At 37.6% G+C, this 24,292-nt stretch overlaps 1 protein-coding gene across 4 annotated transcripts in view; it reads right to left on the bottom strand.

Annotated features, from left to right (window-relative positions):
- The window catches only part of ZNF106 (zinc finger protein 106), a 41,323-nt gene that overhangs the window by 16,034 nt on the left and 997 nt on the right, over positions 1-24,292 (bottom strand). Inside the window, exons 1-10 of one of the 4 annotated variants that reach the window (XM_041460109.1) lie at positions 24,104-24,258; positions 16,452-16,537; positions 15,114-15,175; positions 10,728-10,925; positions 6,513-8,579; positions 5,044-5,665; positions 4,099-4,168; positions 2,385-2,539; positions 2,224-2,284; positions 1,554-1,895 (exon numbers count right to left, since the gene is read on the bottom strand). In XM_041460109.1, the coding sequence (XP_041316043.1) occupies positions 1,554-1,895; positions 2,224-2,284; positions 2,385-2,539; positions 4,099-4,168; positions 5,044-5,665; positions 6,513-8,579; positions 10,728-10,925; positions 15,114-15,175; positions 16,452-16,505 (3,631 nt within the window). In that variant the 5' untranslated portion in view covers positions 16,506-16,537; positions 24,104-24,258. Of the gene's footprint in view, positions 1-1,553; positions 1,896-2,223; positions 2,285-2,384; positions 2,540-4,098; positions 4,169-5,043; positions 5,666-6,512; positions 8,580-10,727; positions 10,926-15,113; positions 15,176-16,451; positions 16,538-24,103; positions 24,259-24,292 lie in introns of those variants that run through there. The other 3 variants (XM_041460107.1, XM_041460108.1, XM_041460110.1) reach the window with 3 other exon arrangements.

Here is a 24,292-nt window from a genome sequence, read left to right as displayed (position 1 = left end):
AAGTAACTAATGTAGCTATACACTGAAAGTTCATCTTCATAAGAAAAAAATAAAAAACCTCTTCAACTTCTCTGTTGTGAAGTTTCAAGGTTCTGCAAGCAAGATATTTTATGCCACTGCAGCCAGTGATCACAAAATCTTTCCTTAGAGCTGGAAAACTGAGAATAAAAATAACACTGATACAAATAAAAATGAAAATTTCACTGAAGTTTAAGCATAACAGTATGGCATATGCCAGTAAAAACAGGAAAGCAAAGGTAGTGGCTTCCTAAAAGTTGAGTTTTAACACTGCAAACAAACAAAAAAGCTGATTCTTCCCCTGCCCCAAGTTTACTTTAGTGAATACCCCCAGAGCTTCAGATTCCTTGTCAAATCCTCCAAATAGAGATGAAGCAAAACTAAAATACTACATTAATGTATTTCAACAGTATGTAATACAGGAAATGCAATCGTGACTAAAAAAACCCCACCACTTATATGCAATTCTACAGCTGAAGCAAACTAAAAAAAAGTTTAAAAAAATCAAATTATTTTAATTAAAGAGGTGTAAACTTCAATTCAGCCAACATTCACCTTGTACTTGAGAAAAAAAATGCTTAGAAAGGTAGAACATTACTTTTTCCATAGTATTTTATACTTCAGTTGGAGGGGAAAAAAATTGTGTTGGCTATCTTTAACTAAGATCAATCTTATGAATGTTTTTCTCAAATTATCTAAGTTAAAGGTCTGGGTAAGTGACATTGTTACGGCAGACAACTGTCATTAGAGTCACCCTGCTTGATTTCACAGGCTCTTAAGAAAGTATGGGATGAGCTTTTAATCTTCACTTTTTACCTTCAGTCACAGTAGCAAACTGCAGAGGAAACTACCAATAGTATCTAAGCTTTTGACCACAGTGCACAAGTTTTATGGGGTTTAAACTGTCTAAATAAAGAGTTGGCTATTTCAGCTGTAGTCATTAAGATCTCACTTTGCTGAGGCAAGAGCTCTCCCATTAGCAGTTCAATTAATTCAGCAGTTTCTCCTCCAGACTCCTATCTTCATTGCTAGTCCTCGCACGCCCCTCACATGAGTGAACAGTGCCTACCAGCCAATTAGTAGAAGATGGATTGTTACTTCTAATATTACAAATTATACTCTTCATGCCTATCTAGCAGAGCCCAAGAAGAACACAAAATTATCATCATGTAGTTGTTCATAATTTTTTAAAAAATGTTTTCACACACATCTTTTTCCTTTGTAGGCAGACTTTTTGCTACCAGTGCTCATTAAATGGTACAGAGTGGAAGACAAAAATTATAAAGGAGATTGTCAGGTTTGTTGGGTTGTATCGGTTTTGGGTTTTGTTAGTTAACTAAATTATTCTAAGAGGATGTAACCTTCAAATTCATGTTTGTTCTATTTTCAAAGCAGAGCTAGAAAGTCCTACACAAGTTAATGAGAGTTCACCCCTGCCTGACAGAGCGCAGGTTGAGGCACAATTTACATTATTTTTGGGAAAAAAATAATTTATTTTCTTCAAGCTAATTATCTTAAAGCAAAACTACAATTACCATTGTTCTGTTCCACCTCTTCTGTTTGTGGAGGACATGGAGAGCTCTGGAGTACAGAATTCACGTTTAATTCTGTGTCTTTTGGAGACGCAGGTTCTCGTTTAACTTGCACTGAGGAGTCAGGACTATCAGAAGGTGTACTGCCAGAAGACTGGAATGGTGATGGCACAGTTACGGGAACAGCAGCTCCTCGAGGAGGTACAGAGGAAGGCAAAGTGTCCAAAAGGGGCAGGAGAGAGCCTGAAGGAATTGAGTCAGCTGGCATCTGAGATTTGCTATTTGGTCTCTCAGTTAGGGTACTGCAGGAAAGTTGCTCTGAGAGTTCAGAAGGTTCATATGCTTCTAATGGCAAAAGAACAGATACATTAAAGAAACAAATAAATAAATAACAGAACAAAAGTATTTATGCTTTACAATAAAATTTAGTGGTGCCAGGAGCTCATTTCTTGTGGACACAGAGTCAAGGAAGAGAAAACTTTGAAAAAAGACACTAGAGGGAATATCAAAACTGACAGTTCACACTTGACAATAAAGGCCTCATTTTGAAAGTCTACAATTTTATTGTAGCTTAAATGAGCAGATTCAAATTAAGCACAGTTTTTAAAAGATTCTGAGTTCAAAGAATATGAGAATAAGCATTCCACTGTTGTAGCTCTGTGGTATCCTGTACCTTGTAGCCCCTGCAAGATCTGGATTCTCTGACTTCTCAGTGTACTCATTTCCATAGTTATCTGCAAAACAGTTGTGGCTTGTATCAGTCCCACTGATTTAACAGGCAGTTCTTCATGCTGCTAAGTTCTAGTTCAGACAGTTTCCAAAGCCCACTGTTACCTGCTGCTTTAACACAAGGAACCGTTGAACCTCAACATAGGCAGCCCTCAGGGCAGCCCTTGCCTGCAAGAGGCTGCTGTCCACATTCTGCAGGGACTTGCTTAACTCTTCTTCCCTCAGAGAAATCGCCAACAACTGGTCTACCTGAGAACGTTCTGAAAAAGAAACAAAATGTAGAGTCTAATTGCACTGAACAATACATTAAGATATCTTACTTGTGATGTGACAACAAATAGTACCACTTCAGAATGGAAAAATCCCATAAATTAGGTCAAGCATTCAAGCATCAATAATTATACAAGCTAAAAAGGAGTACTTATGGACAGGACTAACCACATCTATATGGAAGAAGGGCAAAGTGAAGTATTCTTTAAGGAATCTCCACCTTGACTCTAGCAATTAATTCCATCACAGCTTTGCCAGCACTGATTTAGTTAAATAAATGAAGTAATTCTCTTCCACAAAGACCTTTTCTTGAAGAACATGTGTACAAGAAGTACAAATACACACCTTCCATTAATGTAATCAAAAAGGCAAAGGCAAATTTAAGCTAAACAAGATTTAAATTATGCAGTGAATGCAAAAGCTAAGGAAAAGCTGTTTAGGAGAAAAGGAACCCGAGTTTACTACTCAAGATGATTTTGGGCCATGAGACTGGTGTTTGCCATCTCTTGAGAAAGAGTCTCTGACCACTTAGCAGATCTCTTACCACCATCAGTAAAAGATCCTCCTATACCTCCTAGAGACTTCTGGCATTACAGAGATTGTCCAAACAAATTTCCGTTTGGGCATTGCTTAATTGCACTCAAGTTATAGTTTCCTTTAGCAAATTTACTACAATAACAATCATGTTAAAACAAACTAATGGGAAAGAGATTTTACTAAGTAGAATGTGTTATTAGTCTCTATAACAGACACTGGTCATTGAAGAAAGAGGTTGATAAAACCTCACAGAAGAGTTATATTATTGCCCTACAGTACAAAAAATTCTTAAGATCAATAAATAATGAGAAAAAGATAAATGGCACATATGAAAGCCATCTTTGGAGCCCAAAGCTCTTAGCAACAGTTTAGTTAAAAAAGAAAAAATTCTGCCTAAAACAAGATGGTTGGATGATTCATTTTGAGACATGGTGATGAGGATGTTTTAAGCATGTTTGAGAAAGGTCTGTCTAATGCCAGAATAAGAGTTTTCTTCGGTCAAGAACAGGAAGGAGAGAGGTATTCCACACTCATTTCCACTAAGGACATTAAAAAAGTAAGAAGTATTGTCAGAGATGTCAGAAACAGAACAGAGACCAAATTAAGCAGAGTACAATTTTTCTGGCGAGACCACCCAGAATTAGAAAGGGAAAGCTGCATGAGGAATGAGAAGGAAGTTAACTGGGGACTTCTCCCTTAAGAACTTCCATCCAAAGAGGCAACAAACCTCACCACCCTGTAGAGGGGGAAAGCAAAGGTGCCATCTGTAGAATCAGGAATATGAACTGCTGACAGAAAGGATGCACATACCCATCTCTTAGAAATAACGTATGACAAATTAAGATAAAGGCCTTCAGAGAATAACGTGTTGCAGATTTGTGAGCAGTCCACACTACAAACTCCAGTAAAAGCCCAAGAAGCAGCATAGTAACATTAAGGAACTACTACTTCAGCCAAGTCAAAATACTACTGGCCTCTACACCACATGCACACATGTATGATATTCACTCACCTTTTTTACCTTTGATTTTTCTTCTTTTATTGTTTCTTTCTAGACTAGGGATTTCAGGAGAAGATCCCTCCTGCAAGTAAAATCATCTATTAAAAAGTAACAAGAATAATTTTGGCTAAATCAAGAACCCGAACATCCATCATCTTTTCAATCATTATTGTAGGCACAGAGAAGAATCCATAATTTGTTTGCATATTCTTGTATAACTCATCATTTGCTCTGCTCTTAAAAGAGGGAGGACAACAGAGTGCCATGTTTTCACCTCAACTAAGAAGAAATATTAAATAAGCCAACAGACTTCTTGCTCAGATGTTTAAGATTGCACTTGAATCAGAGTTTCTGCTCTACAGTTTTAGTTGAAGGTGCAGAGGATTAAACAGTGAGGAATAAGAATTATTGCTTTCTGCAAAACCATTTTGTGAAATTGATCAACAAGATTTTTTTGAACCTTTGGATAAGTCTAAGACCAGACTGTGAAACAAATTCGGATTTAAGAATATAATTTTAGGTGCATAATTTTTAAAAATGTTTTTATTTCCTGGCTTACCCATAAAGCCAGAAACATCTAAGGAAAACAAATTTCTACTACAGGCTACCTTCCACTTAAATTGTGTTGCAAAACACCAAGATTCTTGCTACAAAACCTAGTACTTCCACAGAAATATTGTAACAGCTTTTGTTTATCAACATAGTATGCCAGGTACCAAATCAAATAAAGAGCATTTGTCATTCCTACTAATTACAAAAAACTATCAGAAGTCCTGCACTATGAAAACAGAAATTTAAAGAAAATTAAGTCAAACAAAAAATGAACTTGATGTTATTAATGTACAAGACTATCAGATGGGGAAAGTCCTCCCTACACAGTCTTTCCAAAGCTGAATGACCACTGACAGGGAAAGAACCTTTTCAGCACATCAAAGCTGGACAGAATTGCACACTTACTCCAGTTGCTCTTCGCTTCTTTCCAATTCCTTGGCTCTCATTCTGTTCAGTACCAGATGTGCAGCTACTGTCTGTAGCTGCATCTATGTTATTAGACACTGCAAAAAGTGAAGCACTATTTGAAGCTGCACGATTTTCTTCTGACATCTCTAATACATTTTGTTTTTCAAGAAGAGGTGTTCTCTTCTCTGGGCTCTCCTGGTCTTGTTCTGTGTGACCTGTGATCTCAGAGGTGGCTTGTAGGCTGTGACTTCTTCTGCTAGCCTCAGTTCTTTCAGACATAAAAGGTGACAAAGCAAGAGATGGTCTCCCCTCTTTCTGATCAGCCTCAGTGTTAGTGCTTGTCTCATATGCAGATGTTATATGATGTGGGTGGCTGGCTGCAATTACTTGTCTTTGCCCACTTTCTTTAATTTTGGCTTGTTCACTGAAAAAGCTATAAGCAGAAGGATTTCTGTCTGCTATGACACTGCTTTCAGAAAAGCTACGTTTTCTGGCTGAGCCAGACACTAAGGAAATCCCTTCCCACTGGAATCCTTCCAGAGCAGTCGGATCAGATTCTTCACTGAGCTCTAGACCCTCTTGCTCATTTTGAACAAGAGGCACCATCTCTATGCCAAACCTTTAACGAGATAAAAAGAAAAATAAACAAACAAGTTACAAGCCTGCTACACCTTATCATGGAAAGCCTCCCCCTTCCCCAAATGTACGTTACTGCTTTAAGCAGTAGGTTTAATCCCATTGCACTGGTATTCTGTGCTTTCTACCTCATCTAGCAATGGAATATCTCCTGTGTATCACATAACCCAACTTAGTGTCTAAGAACTGGAAGCATGATTTTCAAGTCAGAAATCATGTTATTATAAATTATTCCCAAGGAAGGTTGGAATAATCGAATGCGACATTTGTTCAAGACACTTCAAATTTTTCAGGTTTAAAGCAAGTTTCAAAAATGCAGTATTATATAATTGCTTCTTTAACTACAAAAGCAAACTGTGTACCAGAATAAAAGATTAACAAATGAAGAGTGAGCATTTACACTGCTTGCAGCACTGCAAGCATTTCTTGTAGTCCTAAAAAAATCAGGAACTAGGCAACTGTCATAGCATTGCTCCCATCCTGATTGCATTTTTACATTCTTCCATTACTAGAACTTCAAAAGAAACTAGTTACCATCCACATTCAGATATTAAAGGAACCATTATGAACGGATCAGAATCTTTTCTGAGCAGATTACTTTTACTTATCTACGCACAGACATTCATTCACAGCATCAATTAATAAAAACTCTGCATTATTTGCAAAAAATCTGCACCATTTTCAAAAACTCTGCAAAAGATCATGGCATAGCAAGCTTCGTTATGAACTCTTAGTTTAAGGATTTTGGAGTTCATTTCAGATATGGGAAAAAACAACCCTCCTCCCTCAGCATGCCCTGAGAGACATGGTTAGATCTGAAAGGTACCAACCTTGGTAAACCTTTGCCAAGTTCCTGTTTCTTCTTTGTTACCTGCTGGATGACCTGATCCCAGTTAACATTTCGCCGGGAAGCACTAAGAATCTGCCTGAGGGTAGGTTTAAGCCCCGACTCCTTCTCTGTCTCACTTCTCCGAAGGCAATTCACGTTCCGAATGCGACGTGCGTTATTGAGATTGGGCTCTGGGAGATGTGTCCCGACTTTGCTCTTCAGACTGATATGCCGTGTCAGGTCTCTTTGCAGAGAAGCAGGCAAGCCAAATTTGCTTAAATCTTGAAGAAGGAGGCCTACTGACTGGCTTCCTCCTTTTTGAAGCTCATTATCTGAAGGATTTTCAAAACCTTCCATTTCAAATTGATCACGTGACTTTACACACTCTTCATTCCCTTCCCTGTCCTGTGAAGTTTTCAAATCCACATGCAAATGGTCTTGACTGCTTGATGAAGAAACTGTGGGTTCTATCCGAAATGTAAAATTTTTCAGCTCAGCAGAAGCAATACTTGAAGCAGATAGCTTTTTATCATCTTCCTTTTCAGAGGTAGTAGTTTTATCTTCAGGAGTGTCACAGGGTAAAGAAGAATCCAACTTTTCAAATTTTGCTTCTGATTTCTCACTTCCCATTAAATCATCTAAAGAATCTAGTCTGAACTCCTTCTTTGGCAATTCTTTCCCACTTTCTTCCCTATTCTGGTCACTTGTATCTTTGCAAGAGCTTAAGGGAGCATTTTGCACGGAATGGTTCGACTGAACACCTTTGGGATTTTGTTTGGCTTCACTTAAGTTATTAATAGGCTCTCCAAGATTGCTATCAAGCACATCTTTGTTGTCTTGTAAGTTACCAATACAAGCACCATGCAGCTTTGATGAGTAAGAGGAGAAACTGTTTGTTTCCAAGTTCACTGCATTCAAATGATTCTGCTCTTCACCACAAGTTGAGGATAACAGAAGCCTGACATTTTTTAAGAGACTGTTCGTGTCTTGCTTTATCAAGGATAATTTCATATCTGTGATATTCAGAAGAGGGGATTTCAGTGATGGCATCCTATTACTTCTGTCATCATCTCTGTCAGGCTTTTCAGCACTGGAAGAGTCTTTCATAACCTTGCAAGAATCAAGGTGATCTAAGGTTCCATTAGAAGGGGAAGATGCTTCATGGTTTTTAAGTTCTGAAAGGCTAACATTGCCTTCACAAGTTTTTCCTTTCATTAATGAATCAGTAAGAGGCGTAAGTACAGAACCCATTTTATCTGAAGTATTTGAAATATTATCTTCAGACCATGGTTGCTGCTCTGCAGTTTTCTGGGATGGGTAGGGAGTCCAGCGATATGTTTTATCTCTGGAAGGACTGACACTTTTTCCACTGGCTCTTGAAATTTTGCTTTCTAGTTGTTTCAATGTATTAAATTCCAACACCCCCTCAGCAGCAAACTCATCACTAGTAAAATCCAGACGGTCACCCCTATTTCTACGATTTCTATATGGCAGAACATTGCCTTTCTCTGGCCGCTGCCATGGAGACCTTTCCTGACTGTATATACTTGGCTCTGATGAATATGAATCTCCTGAGCTTCCAAAATTCCAGCCATTTGCACCATGAGGACTTGGTTTCCAGTTTCCTCCATAACTCTTGGAATTCCAGCTAGAAAAATGACCCATTTCTTCTGAGTGCCAAGTAGAATTTCTTTCCCTGGCACCATGATGCCAATTTGATGCTCCTCCTCTCCGCCCAGTTTGATGCCAAACATTTCCACAATTCCCACAGTTATGTCGTTTTGAAGGGTTTCCTGAAACATTCTCATGCCACCCAGAGCGCCCCCTTGCACCACCTGAATGTCTGTTTACATTAAGGTTCCTCTGACAGTGTGAAAATTTGCCTTGTCTAGGACTAACATAATCATCCTTTTCCCATTTCCAGTCCCTTTGTGATGCATTATGATGATGCCACGGCGACTGATCATAAGCTTCTCTTTCTTTGTAAGCAGCTCTCTCTTCTCGCCTTCTCTGTGATCTCCTATCATCACATTCTAATTCTTGGTTTGCACAACTTGGTTCAGTTTGCCTACAAAAGAATTGAGAAAAGCCTAAATTCTGATGTTATTCTACTAAAATCCAACAGTCCATAAGCTTCATGAATGAACTGGGAAGAAAATATTTTTTAAAATTATTTATTATAAACAGAAATGGATACTTTTTAGCAGCTTTGCTTTTCAAACTTCAGTAATGTTTGACTTTCAAAACTAACACTGTACCTTTACTTAAACGTGATAATTTCAAAATTTCTCTCAAATGATTTGGTGCAGGGACAGTTCAATAGACTGATTCTCAAATACTTTTCTCTAACTTGAAAGATAATATTCCTTTATATTTGCTATTGGACTAATAAGAAACTAATAAAAATAAAGCTTCTTTATGTTGTAGAATCTTTGTAATTTGATCTATCTTAGTAGATAGAAAACTCAATAGTGAGATAATTATTTTTTCTGAAGACTATTCTGCTGGTGTAACTAGAGTGAACTGACAGAAAACAGAGGAAAGTTAGGCTGAAAACACCATTAGTATCCTTACAGGAGGGAACTACTAACATGATGGCTCCATTTATAAACGTTAAGTTAAAACACAGATGTAAAACATCCACATGAGATACAAAAGTAATCCGTCTTCTTTTAATCAAGAGACTGGAACAGTCCACAGTATGCAATCCTGAGTCTGTATGAGCGTCCAAGCAGCACTATTGACTGCCCTTTGGATAGCACTTGTGCTTGGCAACTTATCACAAACACGTGGCAAACTATCACATGTACATTTAAAGATAAATGCTCCCTTAACAGCTACAGCTATTCCCAGGGTCAGCAGTCTAAACATTCTAAATATTTATCCGACCAAATGTGGAGTTTTCATTAAAACTTTTTTCCAGGAACTGATCATAGAAATACATCCATTCTAGATCCCTGGACAAGAAAGAAAGTAAATTTTCACACTACTACTCAAAAACAATTTATTTGAGTAAACTGAACATTTATATTGTATCACCCTTTATATTTTTGATACATTCCAGTTCTGCAAAAAGATTCACTAATAACTACTCTCTAATGGAAAATAGCCTGCTGCGCAAAATAATCTGAGTTCTAAGACAAGAATTCAAAAAAGCAATATCTAAGTGATACAGTAATTTCTAAGAGCTGACCCAACTAGATTACAATCTAATGGAAATAATTTTGCTGATTTAGGAACTTAATCCTTGTACCTTCTGGTCTTCCCCCTTTCCAAATCAGCACCCAGCAGACAGAGATTTTGTACAGTTTTAGTTGCCTCAGAACAACACTGCACTGACAGTATTACTCCTTTTCCATAAAACAAAAAGGAAAAGTGACATTTTTGCTACCTACCATTAACCAGTATGAAAACATGACCACTGTGCAGTGCAGGCACACATTAGTACAACAGAGTGATGCCAAAACATAACAGTCGCCACAGATTTCAACATCTGGAAACACTAATTCAAATTTCTAGCCACAGGACACAAGAGCTTCTTTTAAAAATGATATGCCCGTTTAGTACCATCACTATGCCATAAATCTATTCAAATAATATATTCCCAACTGGAACATCACACAAGCAATGCACATGTGCAGACTTTCATGTAAAATAAAAGACAATACTTATTACTTTCTGCAGCCTTCTATTTCATAATGAGCCACTGGAACTACATTTAGCTAATGGTAAGCAGCAAGATACAACAAGTAAGAAATTTCATTCTAGGATTAGGGGATTTCAGTGTGACATCTGCAAAAGAATCCAATTCATTTTATAAAAAACATGTTCAGCAGCAGTTTTTTAAAGGCCAGATTCCTACAGACAACCTCCACCATAAACAATATTAGCACTACTGTACATTTATTAAGCCTTAAGTTAAAAAAATATCCAATATTAAAATAAAAATATTAGGGTTCTCAAAACTCAAGACTGGTTTTACCCATAACAGAGAATTATTCTGTTTCCATACTAGCAGTAGAGGAACAGGACAAGAACATTCAGCAGAGTCACGTTTACATGTTGAAACTATGATATCCACACAGGTCTCTTGGATTGCTGTCACAAGTACACTGGCTACAGGCAGTTTACATTTTGTGAGCACCTAAGCCTTGGAAGTGCATCCTCATTGTGTTAAAAGCAATTCTATTATCTAAGTGGAGAAAGGAAAACTCACCGGTTCCGTTCCTTCTTTTGCTTGATTAGTTGAATGAGTTCTTTGTCAAGGTCGTCTTCTTCTGCCTCTTCTTTCTCTTCCTCTTTTCTGTCATGGGCATTAACGTTGTCTTTGTGCAGCTGACTGGAGATGTGCTTGGCATATGCTGACAAACCCACCAGCGTCACCCTGCACACCCGGCATTCATGGCTGCTATCCCTAGGAAGAGAGGCAGAGGGTGGACTTTCAACTCTGCCAACTGGCATGGCAGGTACCTCTGGTCTTACTTTGTTTCCTCTGAATGTGTCTTGAGTTCAAGGCAACTAGGCTTTGCTCAGTATATTTATTTGAATTCTCTGGCTTTCTCTTTCAAGGTTTTGTTTTTTGATGGTCAGTTTTTACAAGATTTTTTTCCAACAATCAAGAGGTAAAAGACTTGGTAATAAAGCTACATTAAGTGGAAGGAGGAAATCTTCTTGAATTGTTGTACTCAAAATCTATTCAGAGGAAACATAGTGAGCGAGGAGGCAGAATGAAAGGCTTCCAGAGCTAGCAGGAGCTCTGAAACCCATCCATGCTGCCAGCTGCACTGGGGAAGCCTGGTGACAGCTTCTACATTTAATCCTCGCCTTGAGCCTTCCCCCAGTGAAATTTAGAAAAGGGAGGAGGCAGTACATGGATACAGCCAATCCTGATACAACATAACCTAAACTGGGACAGCTGAGACTGCTGCCTGGAATCCAAAGACTCCACAGCACAGTGAGTGATGGAAGGGTATCTTCAGTTCACTGTTCTTTATTTGGTTCAAGTGTGCATGAGGTCTGCTTTCTACTTTAGAGGACTTATCTCAAAAAATATAGAAATAATTTCAGCTGGAGAAAGTTGACAGCTGTATCAGACAAATGGCTTTACTCATATTACTGGATTAAGACTACAAGACTTGAACTTTTTTTTTCTTTTTAAGAAATTCAGATTTCTAAAACCACAACATTTGGTCTTCTGACAAAGCCTTCCAATAATTCAGTGTTAAAGAAGTACATTATTAGCTTCCTAAAAAAGGAAAATATGTTCACCAGATTAAAAATAAAACCACACAGAAAAATATTAATTAGAGCATAGTCCACTGCAAACAACTCAACAGGACCAAGACAGGATTTACTGACTGCCTTCACAGTGCTTCTTTCAATTCTGCCAGTTAATTCATAAAAGCAAATATGTATGTTCCCATGGAGAACTTGACACAAAGGTCTTAGAACAGAAGCATCATAATACTACACACAGTTCATTACTAGGTGTCAAGAAAATGGGATCCATAAAAGAAAAAGACAAACATGAATCCTTGTTTTTTTTTAGTGAACAGTTAAAAAAAAAAAAACAGAGAGAAAGATCAAAAGATGTACACTCACTCAAGGTATTAAGGCAACATCCTCATCAGAGTGGTTAATCAAGTGTCAGCAGCTATGTTTTATGTATCCTGGATATCAGTGGTTTTCCCTACTAACATACTTAAGATATTTAATGAATGCAGTCATTAAGACACACCAAGAGACAGCTTTATTTTCAACAGCCTAAGTATTAAAAATCAGAATTTTTTTGTTTAATTATTCTGTATGTTGCAGCCTAATTAATTTCAGATTAAACATTAAGATAAATTTCATTTATGATGTCAGCAGCTTCCAAATTTAACCTGTATTTTTGAGAACTAAGTGTACTTAATTTCATACACTTCATACTCACCAATAAATATTCAAGGCCCATACTCTATATATTGTACTTTGGGCTATCTTATTAATGCAATAAAGGTAACAAAACCAATATTTTACTAATGTCATTGGAAGAATCCTCTTCACACTCATAAATGGCACAGCTGTGCATTGCTAATAAGACTTATTTTTAACTTAGGTCATCACACAAGGCAAACTGCAAATAGAAAGTTGGCTTCTCACTGAAAAAGATGTTCTTTTTACATAATGTTCCACTTCACTCATAAGGATTCTCAATGAGAAGCACACCACAGTGGTTCTAATATGGTAGTAATTAGGTTTTAAAGAACAGTCCACATCCTAAGACCCATGTTTCTATTATTTCATAAAACTTTTACCATCCTCATTTATAGACTGACTAACTAAACACAGAGTTTTACTTATTTTGGACAAAGCCAGTGAGTTAACAGCTGAACTGAGGACAAAGAATTTGTTTCTATCACTTCTAACTTGCAAGTTACTAACTACAAAGCTGTGGTTCTTGTACCAACTGACAATCTGAAAAGACAAGACTTCTTTGACCTGCTGTTAATCTATACGAACCTAAAGAAAAACACAACTTCTTTTTCTTTATGAGCAACTGCTTTAATTGAAGATAAACTGGCCAGGAGTTCAGATAGCTACCCTCAGGGGAATTTAGATTTCCTTCAGTTCTATACTTTTCCTGTACCCATTAATGCCATCCAGAACTAGCACAGTCCACGGCACACACACTGATCCTGTCTACACATTCCCCTGCCATACAGGAACACCACACAATCTTAGTTGTTAAACAAGGTGGCCAAAAGAAGTTTGAGGTAACACAACAAAAGAATTCTCAGTATGAAAGCATCGAAGAGCTTTATTTTCTGTATGTGTACTTCAGACTGTAGACTCAATGTCTCATGTAACAAGAACACTATTTCACTTTCAACTAAAAATAAGCAAAACCCAAATATGCTACAGCTTTGTACTTGGCATCCAATTCTCCTTATACATCACACAGAATAAGAATTCAAGAAAAGTAAAGGAGAAGAGTCTTAAAACATTTCTGAAAATTATTCTAGCCCTTATGATTATTAAGGTAAATTTAAAATTTAAAAAAAAAAAAAAGTATAAATCAATGTGTGCATTTCCTTCACCTCTTCCACACAGAAAGTGAAAAGTGACATCTAGTTGGATACTAAACCTCAAGGTAGTAAGATGTTGATACTCCACATACTTTAATGGTGTTATCATCTGTTACACAATTCAGCCACACTCATGAGGCTGCTGCTTGTGCAGCACATTTTCTTCTTGAAGTACAAGGCTGTAAAAGACACCTAAAAACTTCTAATTAAATTTAAATGGAAGAAGAAGGGCCACAAGAGAGAGAACAAGGCTGCTGTTGCACAGCAAAAAATTAAGTTCATTATTTTGAGAAGTATCTTCCATGCATTCTTCTGAAAGAGTAATGAAGAGAGATAGTTACATCAGTAATAAAAAGTGTAATGATGATGAAAGAAATTTAACTTAACATCAGTCCTATGGAAATGGAAAACCAAAAATTGTCCAATCATTTGCAAGCCACTGCAGACACAATATATAACTTCTAGAAACTAGTGCTGCAGAGCCACAAGTAAACTAAAAACAAAACAAAAAAAAGTAGAAGGCCAGAAATAAGATGTCAAAATAAGTCAAATTTCAGAATCCTTGTCAGAAGAAGACAGTCCAGAACAGAAGTGCTCCACAAGTTAGCTGACCAGAAGCCAGAAGTCAGTTTCTAGGGCAGAGAGCATTCTTGTTTTTTTTCCCCTGGGTATGAGAGAGATGTCTTGACATCTCTCTCATGAATGAATGAGAAGTTAATCCTCCACACCTCAAAGAGCAGAAAGAGGATTACTTTTCGTTCTTTAAAAGATGTTTAAAACAGATTTGTCATTTGTTAAATGACAAATGACTTGCAGCGAGTTTCTGCTGCAAGATAATTAAAAATTAATTTGTAGATCAAATATTCAAGTATTTGACAGTATCTGATCTCTGCGGCTACCTCAAAATCCATACACCTGAAATCACTTTAAAATGTACTCTGGTTACAACCTAACAGCCTGTTATTAGGATCATATTTGAATATCGCTTAACTCCCCCCTTCTACTTTCCCAATGTTTCAAATAAAACAATGAAACCTTAAAGGAAACACCATCCAGCATGGTTAGGTCTCCTAATCAAGCAACTGGACCATAGTGGCCAATGACAATCACTCAAGCAGATATTCTCACAGTGCTTGATAAGATCAACATTTGTTTTTACATCATTGAAAACTTAGAAAAAACAAAGAAAAAATTTAAAAAATAAAAATACCATTGTTCCTAATTCTGACAAAGGCAGAAATCTAGTGCTTGCAAAAGAAACCCCACAAACACGAAACTGCCAAGAATGAACTAACTTTATTTCACTGCAGTCAAAGCAATGCAGGTGAGCTTTCTTCCACATCATTGTTTGCCTCCTGAGTTTCTGACATCATGAGAGCACGTTCATTGCCAGCTGTATAACAAGGCACGCTACTGAAGTGAAGTGTAAAAATAAATTGTGCAATTCAGCTTCTATGGGAAATAGGTCAAGAGTTCCTCCAGAAAGTGACATACAAAATGGCACAGGGAGGAATGATGCAAGATTGTTCTCATACCTTCCCTTCAGGTTTTCCAGTTCTCTGTGGTGAAGCATGCTTCTCTTGTGTTCTTCCATCTCCTTCAACATGCGGAAAAAAAAAAATTGGTCAAAACAAAACAAAATGCTGTATCGTGTCTGAAAAAGTCATCTGTGTGAATTCTCCTGCCTTGCACAAGGGTGTACTCTACTCCTGCAAGGCTGTAGCAGTTGCCATTCCTGTTTCTGTGACAATGAAAGCACAAATAGGCACACCTGCAGGAAGTTATGTTACCTTTCCCAAGAATAACACACGTGAGTCATTAAAACTCAATGCTATGGAAGTAGAATTTCAGGAGAAAGTCAAATAACAGTCTGTGTAGCAAAGTTTATTAGACTGATTTTTGACAAATCACTTTTGAAAATAATTTTTATTAAAAGTCTCAATAATACCACTCCTCAGAATCACAGTACTTACAACTGCTTCCCTGTGCAATCCGAGCAGTTTCTCTGCATTTGTATTGTAAGACAGCTGTAAATTCATCATCATATACTATTTTACTTGGCTAGACACTTCAGAAACTGAGATATATACATGTCAGTTTGTTGTTTACAGCAACCCTGATCCATGAACTGCAGTACTGTTGTAATTATTTACTATTGAAAGGGAGCTGCCAGAAGAGAAAGAACATTCATCTCTCAGCAAAAGGAAGCAGTCCAGATGATTTAACTTTCCTTTGGTGTTTGACCCAAAGTGTTTGGAAATCTTCAAAGACCAGATACTAATCACTATCCTGTTTAGCCCTTGAAATCCTATCTGCAAAGGGAAAGGAACATCTTCCACCTTGAAGAATTAAAACATTGGCATCTGCCACATCTCCACATGCCATGTGGCTAAAAAATACATGAAGGTCCATAAGAAACTCTCAGTTTCAATTCAGATTTTGTGTAAATACACAGCACACAGAAGATGGACACCAAACTGACACATTAATGAATACACATGCTGTGTTACACAAATCCATTTGGTTCTTCCATATGGAAACACAGACCTTCCAAAGGACTCTATAAAATCATGTATTACAGTATTCTTCCCATACCACAATTTACAGCCAAATAAGTATGAGCGCTTTTCACTTTAGTATGTTTATAAAATAATATAAAAAAACTTCATTATTTTTAACATTCAGAATCAAGCATAATGCACAGCTCACATCAAGAAAGATACTCCAAAGCACATACAAATATATTCTTTGAGACAGACTTAGGGCAGTATATTCCTGGTAAAGAGAAATTGCACTTTGCACAATTTTAAAATGAAAGCATTTCTCATTCACACTTCATATCTACTGACACATGTCAAGCATTAACTATTTACCTTTTTTGAGTTGTACACAATGTGACATAATGCACATTTTCGTTGCTGAACCATGCTTATTACTCTGGAAATATCTTATCCCATACCTGCAAATAAAAACAATTTAAAAATAACCAACTTCAGGATTACTTGTTTCATTAATCTATTTTACTAAATAAAGTAAACAAAGTTACTGTTCATGAAAACTTGTGCTGAGCTTAAGAGAATACATGCCTCTCATGCAATGTTGATACTCTTCAAAAAAAGATAAGGTAGTTTGAACCGTCATCTAAAACATCTATAATAAAAAGTAGCTTTCCCTTTCTCTCATTTTCTTCCTTGTCATCCAAGACATGGTACTCATTCAACAGTCAGAGATCTGTAGGAATCCTCTTAGCTACTCAAATCAGATTAACAAAACACTTTTCAACCAGGATGATGACAGGGAGAAAAGGAATTAGGAAAACCAAGCAGGACAAACTCAGATCTTTATTTTAGTGCACAGGGCCACTCAAGGAAGATATTTAAGGCCCTAGGAAAATGAAACAGATGCCATTTATGATATCCAAGACCACTAGTCTTCAACTTTTATTGATCCATTTACTCACCATAAAATAAAACCTGAAGTAATTTAAATTCAGTATTTTTCTCACTACCCTCTGCAAGAAGTGCACATATCCATGTTCTTAAATACTCAATTTAGACAGCATTTTAACACTAATCTACTGAAGACTTGCATATATGCAAAAAAAACAGCAGCAGGTCAAATAAAATGTTATATGTATTTTATCATAATGTTTAACTCATAAGGAGTGCAATGAAATTAAGAGTCTAGGTTATAATGCAAAAACAGGTATGTCTGTTTAAATAACAGGGTACAATCTTTGCACTTTTCTTTCTCTTAAAATACACTAAATGCATAATGATTGAGCATTACTGTCATTTTTTATTGATTTGGCAGAGGCAGTTCTTCACCCTAAACTGGAAACAAATGTATTTTTTCAGCATTTTTGTATCTGCACAGAAAACTATAAATCCTTTCAAGTTTTGCTATCTTACATTAGGCAACTTCAAAGCTAACTTAGCTAATAGCATCAAAGTTAACCTGCAAGAGCCTTCTTCAAGAACTCTTCTTCACAACTGACCCTATAAAGTCAATTCTAGTTATTCAACATCAACCTTATTTATCAGCAGCATCAAAATCTCCAAATCTGGTACTGACTAAAAGCAGTGAGCAAAGGGCAGGAACAGGATTTTTACCAAACCCAGATTACCTAGAGTTAAAGCAGCTCTGATATTCAGTTGTTCTGTCCAACTGCAAACAAAAATCACCAAGTAAAACCATGACCCTTTAGGTCCAAAATGTAGTTCTTTGACACGTAACTCTTTCCCTACAGATTTCCATGTCCATTTACACATAAGGTACCAGCATCTGTCTGGGTTAATGGAAACTGAGAGCTGCAATAGCACTTTCACCACTACACAAGAGAGAAAGAGTTTTCTCCCTAAAAAAAAATAAAATCCACATCATTATACTAAAACAAGCACATTTAAAACACAAGAGGAGATTCAGTCATCTTGTGATCCCTAACCACCGTTCTTGATCTCCCTAAGACACCTGATAGTGTTCAAATATGCAATTTTTAGCTTCATCACATGGGCACCTGATATATTTGAACCATTAGTAGCAGCTGTTTATTTTGACACATAAGCCCCACAACAAAGCTTTAAGATTATTCACAACTTTGCATCAGCCTGCATATAAATTCATATGGTAGCAGTGATGTCCATGCAAAAGCACCTGCCTTCATGGAAGGTCAGGATTCAGAAACTATCTTTCAGACCAAATTATTTTGAAAGTATTTATAAAGATCACAATTTGTTTTAAATATATTTCAACTAAGACAGCAGTTAAGGAAAGTTTAAGCTAATATGAGTAGAGACAGAAAATGCAATATTGCAGACTCTCGATTCTCTAGTGAGTTATTAGGTGAGTATAGTAGCACATCATCAATATACTGTTTATACACAGATCTGTGCAGCTGCAACAGATCCAAAGGAATTATTAATGATCATACACAAGTGACAAATGTTTAGATGCCTATCCAACATAGTACAGCTGGTTTAATGCAATTAATATGGAAGTACTCATGGAAAGCGAGGCTGCTAATCCTTGCACCAATTTCAGACACTTCCTTTTGCATTAAAATATTCTATACACCCCCAACATTCTTCGCTGGCACTACTTTGTAGTTCAGCGGAGTAATACCCTACATGTGCTCAAGATCTCATTCAAGATTACCCAAGTATTTACAGAATTCGTTCTGCACTGGGCTGAAAGCAGCATGGGACTTAAATCAGGAAAAGCAGGCCAGTTAGCACGGAACATTAAAAAGCTTCCACCAGCAAAGCTAACATTACACCTGTTTTGGCTAATTAAAACATATAGTAACTATACACGATTACAGGAAGAGTTTTCGGCAAACTGCCCAATCAGCTGGGCATTACTTATGACAGAGTCCTAAAAATACTAATAGAATTCAAATGCTATTGGATGTCACTATGAAAAGGGAAACTTTCCCAGTGGCATGGACTCAGAAATAAAGAGATTCGGTAGATGTTACAGGGACTGGGAGAACATAGACACACATTCTATTTCCAGATCACCTCTTGACTTACTGTCTTACATAGATATAAACCACTTCCCATCATCCATAGCTTTCTCCCAAATGCTGCTAAACCTATAAACATTGTGGTTCATTTTAACTAAGTGCTTCAATTTTACTGTAAAAGAACTTCTACAAAGTATTTTGAATAACATAACAAATCAAAGGTATTTCCTCAGTCACTATGCAAAATCAGCAAGAATCAGACAGCTTTTGAGCCATATAGTCACTGCATTTCATCTCATCATACACTGGTCTCAAAACTTCCATTCTTCACGAAGAAACTTCAGAAACAGAGCTCACTCTAGATAAATGCAGGTACGTTTGAATTCTTTAAAAAAATATCCACATACTTTAAACAACCTTCAAGCTTTTATCAGCTTTAACACCTTGTGCTTTTGAAATCATCAACTTGCTGTATAACATAGAAAATTATTTTTTATTGGACTTGAGTAAGAAGATGAGCTACTCTAAAAAATGGGCAAACTGCAAGCAAAGATAAGGTTTTGCCAAAAAGACCTCACCATCATAAAAAGAAGAAAACATGTTAAGAGCAGAATGCAAAGCCTTTGAAACAAATGAGATATTACAACAACTTCCTATTTTGAGGGAATGTAACTGTTCAATGGGTCATTTTTTGTTTGTTTTAAAGGGAAGGGATGTGTTTTACAACTAGGTGATATAAACACAACTTGCCCATTGTCTACACCTGTACAGAGCTTAGAAACATCACAGAGCATTAATTAAATTAAAAAAGACTGCTACAGAGATTTTGGAGAACTCTTCTCACAAATAAAAATAGTCTACAAGAAAATTAGGCATTAGACTACTTCCTGCTACAACATCCATTTGTCCACAGTTATTCAACCTTACCGGATAACATACATTAAAAAGGTACATCAAGATTAAATCTGCTACAGATTAGTGGCTGAACACTCTGACTATATAAAGCCACAAGTGCCATGGAATGGGGTGTGCAGCCTAGCATTCCAGCTGCCTAGAAATCCTCAGGAGGCTTCAAAGAGATCAGCAGCACTGGCCCATCTAAAGGCCTGCCTAAGTGCTGCATGTCCCCACAGAGAGCAGTGGAAACTCCACACTTGAGAAGAACAGGAGGCTACAAATTCACTGTGCAGAATGTTCTGCAGCAACACGCTCAGCACACGCTCAGTTCCTTGCAGAGATGTCATTCCTAGTGCCTCAGCAACTTCTCTCCTGAGCAACCTTCTGCACACACAGCAGCTGAACTGCAGAATAGTAATAGTAATAATACTGAGCCCTGTGCTCCAATTTCATCACCTCCAGCAGAAGTTTCATGGAATAAAGCACCATCATTCACAGATTATCTTCCCTTCCAAGATTCATTGCCCCTCAAGCATCTGAATTTACCATGCACCCCTGCTAGACCATAACTTCTACTAATTACCTAAACCCTCCTTCTGGGCACGTGTGAGGTACTAACTTTCCTTATGAGATGCTGATCTGTGCAACCTAACCCAGGCAACAAACAAAAACTTAAGGACTTACTAAAGTCAAGTCACGGCTAACAGCATGATTCTCCCGCAGCACACTGTCAGGCATTGTACAAACTACTTTGTAGTTGGTTTCTTATTTTTACAGGGCAAAGGAGAAAACTACATTACATTCCAGAAGTTAAAATACTTGTACCAGAAGTAAAGCTTTTAAGGTAAATTTCTCCCTGCTTTCCAAGATTTAATTTTATCCATGTGACAATCTAAGGGTAGTCTAGACCCCTGAGCACTGAAGCAGCACCACTACACAGCAAATGGTATAATTGGGCAGACAAGTGCTCAACTGTTTTGTCATCAAGCCAGGAAAGAAGAGTTATTTCACAGATCAAAGTTCTCTAAGCTCCTGTTAAAAGCAATAAAATTTACTTCACTACCTGGCCTAGAAAACATCTAGCAGAAACTGAGTGCTATATCATAAGTATGGCTGGGATTTTTACAACATACAGGGAAAGTCTGCTGGAGATAACTACACCACAGAGAAATATCTTAAACAGACTGGCACAGGCACAGAACACCTGGCATGAACACAGAGTTTTCACTGACTTCTATTTTTATTTCATGTAAGTGTAAGAACAGGGCACAGACCATAAGAACATATATAATTCAAGCCACAACCAAATTGCATCTTTCCAACTCCTATACACAAGCAATGCTAATAATTTGCTAACATACAAAGTAAATTTTCCTTGCTGTAAATCAAGATGATAATTCCTCTCTAGTGAAACTAAATGCCTTATTTCTGTCTTACTCATAAGAGCTTTTCACACACCAGAAGATTCAGGAATATATTCTGTCCAAACTGGAATTAAGAACTGTTCAGCATTATTGCTGTATGCTATCACTTAGAACACCTAAAATCCACATACCTGGAAAGCTTCTGTTTTCTCCCATACTCCCTATTTGGTTTAAGGCATATGCAAGTTTTGTACAATTTAAAAGAATTGTACAAAACCAGATGTAGTACTTCTGCTAACACCCTATTAGCACCCTTAGGAGAAGGGAGTTGTCTGTGTATGACTACTATTACAGCCTCAAACACAATTGATAATGACTGAGACAAAGTCTTACTAAGAAGCAACATAGTGATCCACAAGATGTGGGCAAAACAATCTAATTAAATTTTAGGTTTAAATATTTAAATCTAATAATTTAAATATTACTGTGACTTACAAAATAATTTACCAGCTTATTCTGGTAACCTTGAGTCACTTTATAAAGGGTCTTCACTTTACAGACCCTTATAAGAATGACAGAAATACTCAGCACTAAATTTTACACTTATTTCTGTAACATTAAGTTGTATCCTTTTTTTCCCGCTTCCTAGGCTATTCAAGCTCATCATATCCTTCCCAGGTATTCATATGACACATGACATTTATAGTGTCATTACAGAGTATGAAGAATCACTGGAAGGTGATCTGAAGCACTCAAACCAAGGTACTCAAGTCACTTTTCAATATAAAGAGCTTTCATGCCAAGAATTCAAGATAAGGATCTCAAACATTAAGACAGTAGTCATTAATGACCAGGTAACAGAAATACAGGATTCTGCCTAAATTTTCATATCTCTGTAATGCAGTTTGTCCCAGGGCTGAACACCAGCAGCACTACCACAATAGGATCAAAATGTAAAATAGTCTAGGACTTGATGAAAGAAACGAAAAAAATCTTACATTACAAATATAAAACACAGTTTTATAAAACCAAAGAAGTTACTTGTAAGGCATAGTATCCTCTTGCTCTGCTAGAATCAGCTTGAGTCAGATAACACCTCAAATCTTATGACACCATCTGGTGGCAGAGTTCAGAGAACAGGATTACTAGATATTAAAAAGAGCTTTAACAATTAAAATTTGATTCTGAACAAATTTAAATTTTATTCTGGACATCTTATGAATTTTTTCTTTACAAGATAAGGTGGAAAGAAAATTGATAGAAAAATACTTTCATTTTACCTAGATGCTACAAGTTGTATCTCTGTACACAATTTAGGTATGCATTTAGAGGACAGTGACTGCTCTGTACTGAACTCACAATCCTGTAAGAATTAAGATGTCTTTAGCTGACATCCCTTCAAATATGTGACATTTTTCAACACAGGGAACAGAAGCTACCTGAAGTTTGGTGACCAAATGAACTTAGGTAACATGCAAACATAATTTGGGTAAAACCGACTGAAAATGCCAGAGTATAGCACCTATTTAGTTAGCTTTACATACAAAAATCAGCCATTAGTGGAACACACAAAGTAGAGCAAGTGCAGCTGCCTTTTACTGCCAGTTCAGCTGAAGTCAAGCAACAACTTTAAAAAAAAACAAAACATAATTCAGTTGCTTTTAACAGGAGACAATTCAGGATAGAAATCTATTTTCCAAGGTAATAAATTACAGACACACTGCATTGGCCCTTAGAGCCTGCAGCAGTAATCCCAAATACTGCAATGCTAATGGGAATAAGCTTCTACATTTCAGCAAAGCTATTAATCAAATTTTTGGAAGACTTAAGTGTTTGGGTTTTTTTTTTAGGCCAGGATCTGTCAGCTCAGCAAAACAGTTGATTTGTTAAATGCAGTAATTGAGGTTTAACTGAAAGAAGTAGCAAATAACTGAAGAACAGCAATAAGCAACAGAGATATAAGACATGCAAGCCTGGAAAATCATGTTGAAAACAAAGTCCACAAATTCTCTTCTTTCTCAGGACACATCACCTCAGAACCTATCTGTTCTTTAAAGTTGCACTTCATCAGGTGTAGAAGGGAAGGTGAAAAGGAAAGGTTTTTACCTGCATGAGAAGATTGTTACCAAACCTCCATGAACAAAGTATACTAAAGCATGAACTTTAATAATCAATGCCATTTGTATACAATGTTTCATAAACTTTTACGAATTGACATTCATATGCACCCCCGAACAGTTCTTAATATAAGCTTGGATTTTAACTACCCTGTGTGCAGTGATCAATGATTACTTTCAAACACCCCATATTTCATCGTTCCATTATGATTTGTTTCACGCTGTCAGCCCCACTCCTTTTAAGTTACCAGATACTTATCACTAAACTCATTCATGCCTTCACTGCAACATATTTTTAGATATTTGCTTATGAGGACGGCAACGAAGCAACTCTGCACTCAGTCACACTTCATCCCCGGAAACACTTCTGGCAAGTATGAAGAGGCAGCAGGGCAGCGACACACCTGGGACAGAGTCCTCCGCCCTAACCAAGCTGCTCTACAGCAGGGCATCAAGGTCCAGAGACCACTACAGCGATAGGGGATGCTCACAAGGCAAGGCAAGGCAAGGCAAAGCGCATGCCCGCCCCAAGGCGAGCTGCCCGCTGCCGCAGCCCCTCTGGCCGGGCTCGCCCTGCTGCCCTCCACAGGCCGCCCACTCCGCCAGAGCCGGAGCGACCCCCATCGCCCCCGGCCGCCACCGCGCTCCCCAAGCCCTCTGCTCCGTACAGCCCCGGTACTCACGGATCGCACCCCTCTCCAGGGCGGCGGCCCGGCAGCCCATTCCCTGTGGGACCGAGGAGGCACGGCCACCACCGCCCCGGGACCGGCCGCCCGCACGGCGCCCGCACCGGGCCCAGCCCGCAAGACCGCGCGCGGTTTGGCGGGGGCACAGCGCAGCCCACCAATGGGCCGGCGGGAAGGCGGCCGCGC

The sequence above is a fragment of the Pyrgilauda ruficollis genome, unplaced genomic scaffold (assembly GCF_017590135.1).
Source record: "Pyrgilauda ruficollis isolate IOZ18807 unplaced genomic scaffold, ASM1759013v1 scaffold14, whole genome shotgun sequence".
In the NCBI taxonomy this organism is placed as follows: Eukaryota; Metazoa; Chordata; class Aves; order Passeriformes; family Passeridae; genus Pyrgilauda; species Pyrgilauda ruficollis.
The sequence above is the reverse complement of the archived record's forward strand: the minus strand, read 5'-3'. Positions and strand labels throughout refer to the sequence as shown.